Source organism: Colletotrichum gloeosporioides (assembly GCF_011800055.1).
Source record: "Colletotrichum gloeosporioides strain Lc1 chromosome Unknown consensus_7, whole genome shotgun sequence".
NCBI lineage: Eukaryota > Fungi > Ascomycota > Sordariomycetes > Glomerellales > Glomerellaceae > Colletotrichum > Colletotrichum gloeosporioides.
The window spans coordinates 928,158-932,473 of record NW_025544652.1 but is presented as its reverse complement, the minus strand read 5'-3'; the positions used below and the strand labels follow the sequence as shown (position 1 = coordinate 932,473).

Genomic DNA, 4,316 nt, shown 5'->3' with positions numbered 1-4,316 from the left:
CCGCTTGGGACACCTGCACTGCACGGCGGCGCGGATACCTCCCATCAACATCCCATCCCCATGCACGCAGCCCGCAACTTGCTGCCTCTTCGTACACACATGCCAAACCGTTCAAGGTCTTGACACTAGGTGTTGTCTTTCTTGGCCCACTCCATAACTCCATACCCATGGTGCCTGCTGCGTATCCGTAGTGGTAGTCTAGTGTGGTCGCTGCTCCGCTGGAGCTAAGGTTTGATTTTATCCTTCTTCAGGACCAATCTAGTATCACCCATGTATTCTCGCTACTCCCTTGGAACTCTTGCAGAGCAAGACCTCTTTCTGTACTTACATAGGCTAGCCCTTGGGTCCGTCCTTTCTATGTCATCTATATCACCAACCACCGCCGCATCTCTTTCACTCTCGACTGCGTCTCGCACCATAGCCTTCAACTACAACCATCTTATTCTATTTACACCACACCACACTCAACAACGACGCGAGTCACCGACATCACATTTACCATCATGATGCCCACACTCATGGGAGGTGCTCTACCGGGCGTCGTCCCCATGTCCTACCACCAAGACACCTTCCTCGACGACTTGTCGAGACAGATGGCTCTATCACAGGCGTCAAGGAGGCTATCAAGGGGTTCCAACGGACAACGGACTGGATCAGCCATGCGCGTCGTCAAGCCCACAAGCGCGAACAACAGCCCGAGGTCATCATCATCTATGCAGGCGAGGAGGAGGACCATGATGAACGACGGAAACCTGGCGAGGCGGAGGCAGCAGGTTATGGACCACGTCCCGATGCCCGAGTACAGCTCTCAACCTCGACCCAGCCGTCCTCTTAGCTGGCACCCATCCACCTTCCAGCAACAACAGCACAAGCTGCCTGTCCAGCAGTCCGTGGCCCACTACCCGTTCCCTGCCACCACATCGGCATACCATGAGACCGACAGCTACACTGCGTACCAGCAGTTCCCGCCTACGCCTGCTGCCTACTCTTGCAGCACTTCTCCTGCCGCCGCCTTCTCACCACTTTCTCTCCCCTTTGGCGCCTATGATGGATCTTCCTATCTCCCCGTCGAGGGCTGGAATGTTCCCCAGCAGGCCCCTCCAGCTTATGTCTCTTCAACTGAGGCTGCTGGATACGCCGAGCCCTTCCCGGCGCTGCCCACCACTCTCCCTGACTTGACACCTTCCACCACCTCGACTTCCTGGAACTCGTACCCCATAGGCGGCTTCACCAGCACGTCGCCGCCGACTCCAGAGACCCTTCCCCAGGCCCAGCAGCCGCAGCCCATCGTTCCCAACGAGGACACCATCCCCTATCAGCCTCTGGATGAGCCTGAGGAGGAGGGTGAGATTCTCGTGGGCATGGGCCTCTACGACGCTCCTGACAAGTACGATCACGACCCTCAGCTCGATGCTTCTCGCTCCGCCATGTCCTCCCTTCTGGGGGCTCCGTGCCGTCCTCGCGAAGGTACCGGCAAGGGCTTGAAGCTCGAGGAGTCGTGGCAGCCTCCTGAGGAGAGCGATGACGAGGATCAGGAAGATGCCGATGGCGAGGACCAGGATTAATATGACGACACAACGAAAACAACCCAAGGAGTTTCACGGTACACTATCAGCGCAAGCGATTATGATATTATGACGGCATTTTGTATACTATGTATGACTACAACCACCAAGAGATGTATCACCACTGAGGGGATTTGGGGCCTAGGATTGAAAAACATCTGCGAAGGCTGATGATTTTGGAAGGTGGAGACGGGGGAAGAAAAATAAGGAAAGACCAAAACAATACCCCAGGGATGCACAGTGAAAGGGACGCAGGGGCCAGACAAGTTGTCCCCGTGTCGTCAAACGATGTGCAGTTTAGCTGCGAAGATAGAAGACATGACCCAAAATACAAGAAAAACACCGCGCTATGCGCAAAACACCCTAGACACAACCTGTCCACTTTTTACACCTATCGTGACTAGATGCGTGCAAGACGCGGGAGATTTTGACTACCAATGTACACAACCAGCATCAACAGCACGGAGGAGGCGCCGAATCGAAGTCGAATCGTCAACGCGGACGCTAAAAATAAGCGAGAAAGAGCCTCCCGAACAGCATCCCTGTCGAGCATGGCATGAGCTGCGGTGTGGGTCCATGCTCCCCTGTCACATTCCAGCGGCCGGCCAATCCTGTACACTGTAGAACCCCACCCCCGCCGTTCTGGCCAGCCCTGCCAGGTCGCGAAACACCCCGCCGTGTCCCCTGAGAAAATTCTCGTGCGGTGACCTCACCGGCCCCCAGCCTCCTCCTCCTCAGCTGCTCCCACTGTGTTCCCACTGTGTGCCGCACCCCAGACGGCGAGCGATGTCCAGTGCGCCACTCACAGCTGGCACACTGAAGCCCAACCCGACAGTGCCAGCTGAGCGAGTGAGAAAACACTTCACAGTGTTGGAGAGGGGAGGAGGGGAAGGAGGGGGAAGAGGCCGTTATCGGCTCGACTTGGCAACTCTACCCCACCATTGATGCTGTGGAAATTTTCGTCGCGGGCGAGTCACGAATCACGACAGCAAAGATACCGGGTAGCGATCCGATTTTTTTTTGCAATCGCTGCCAAACTACCTGGTCCTGTTTGGCTACGAGACCTTTCCCCTCTTTCGTGGAAGCTGAAGCCTCGACTCACACATCACTGAATTGCATCGCACACGATACAGTCAGAGACAACAAATCTCGAATTTTCAAGATGGCATCCCAGTACGACTCGCCCGCTGTGTACCACCCGTCTGTTGTGTGAGAGGACGACCCCGCGCTAATTACTTTTGCCATGGGCGTAGGAGCGTTTTGATGCTCGGTGCGGGCTTCGTGACCCGGCCGACCCTGGACATCCTCAGCGAGGCTGGCATTCCCGTCACTGTTGGTGAGCAAGAGCCTCCGTCTTCGTGCGCGTCTAACATCAGACATTGCGCGCCATCATTTGCTGTGTGTTTGGTGTAGCGAAACTAACCCGCCCCGAACCAATGCAGCTTGCAGAACTCTCGAGTCGGCCCAGAAGCTGTCCGCCGGTGTCAAGCACGCCACCCCCATCTCTCTGGATGTCACCAACGATGCCGCTCTCGACGCCGAGGTCGCCAAGCACGACCTGGTCATCAGCTTGATCCCCTACACCTTCCACGCTACCGTCATCAAGTCGGCCATCCGCCAGAAGAAGCACGTCGTCACCACCAGCTATGTCTCCCCCGCCATGATGGAGCTTGACCAGCAGGCCAAGGAAGCCGGTATCACCGTCATGAACGAGATCGGTCTTGACCCTGGGTAAGTGTGGCAGACACAACCACGAAATATGAACGGAGAGATGTTGACGTGTGCGCCAGTATCGACCACTTGTACGCTGTCAAGACCATTGAGGAGGTTCACGCCGAGGGAGGCAAGATCGTTTCCTTCCTCTCCTACTGCGGTGGTCTCCCCGCCCCTGAGGCCTCTGACAACCCGCTCGGCTACAAGTTCTCGTGGTCTTCTCGCGGTGTCCTGCTTGCCCTGCGTAACGCGGCCAAGTACTACAAGGACGGCCAGGTCGTCGACGTCGCCTCCAAGGACCTCATGGCCACCGCCAAGCCCTACTACATCTATCCCGGCTACGCCTTCGTCGCGTACCCCAACCGTGACTCGACTCCCTACAAGGAGCGCTACAACATCCCCGAGGCGGAGACCATCATCCGCGGCACCCTCCGTTACCAGGGCTTCCCTCAGTTCATCAAGGTCCTCGTCGACATTGGCTTCCTCGACGACACCGCCCAGCAGGCTCTCTCCAGCCCCGTTCCCTGGAAGGAGGCCACCAAGGCCGTTGTCGGCGCCTCTTCGTCGAGCCAGAGCGACCTCGAGGCCGCCATCCTCTCCAAGGCGGCCTTCGAGTCCCCCGAGGACCAGCAGAGAATCCTCAGCGGTCTCCGCTGGATCGGCGTCTTCTCTGACGAGCAGACCATCCCCCGCGGCAACCCCCTCGACACGCTCTGCGCGACGCTCGAGAAGAAGATGCAGTTCGAGGAGGGCGAGCGCGACATGGTCATGCTCCAGCACAAGTTCGAGATCGAGCATAAGAGCGGCGCCCGCGAGACCAGGACGTCGACCCTCGTCGAGTACGGCGACCCCAAGGGCTACTCCGCCATGGCCAAGCTGGTCGGTGTCCCCTGCGGTGTTGCCGTGCAGCAGGTGCTCAACGGCACCATCTCGGAGAAGGGTGTCCTGGCGCCGATGAACTCCAAGATCAACGACCCCTTGATCAAGGAGCTCAAGGACAAGTACGGAATTTTCCTGATCGAGAAGACCCTGTCTTAG

The 4,316-nt window shown here is 57.7% G+C and overlaps 1 protein-coding gene and 1 pseudogene across 2 annotated transcripts; both read left to right on the top strand.

Annotated features, from left to right (window-relative positions):
- Positions 1 to 503: 503 nt before the first annotated feature.
- Positions 504 to 1,565, top strand: GCG54_00001673 (uncharacterized protein; the record flags this gene model as incomplete). The annotated part of the gene is made up of 1 exon (XM_045401782.1): positions 504 to 1,565. One exon carries the CDS (start codon positions 504 to 506, stop codon positions 1,563 to 1,565), a length of 1,062 nt encoding a protein of 353 aa, XP_045270511.1.
- A 1,162-nt stretch (positions 1,566 to 2,727) lies between these two features.
- GCG54_00001672 lies at positions 2,728 to 4,316 on the top strand (annotated as a pseudogene). The gene is made up of 3 exons: positions 2,728 to 2,774; positions 2,819 to 2,901; positions 3,008 to 4,316. Coding segments are annotated over exons 1-3 (1,439 nt in total).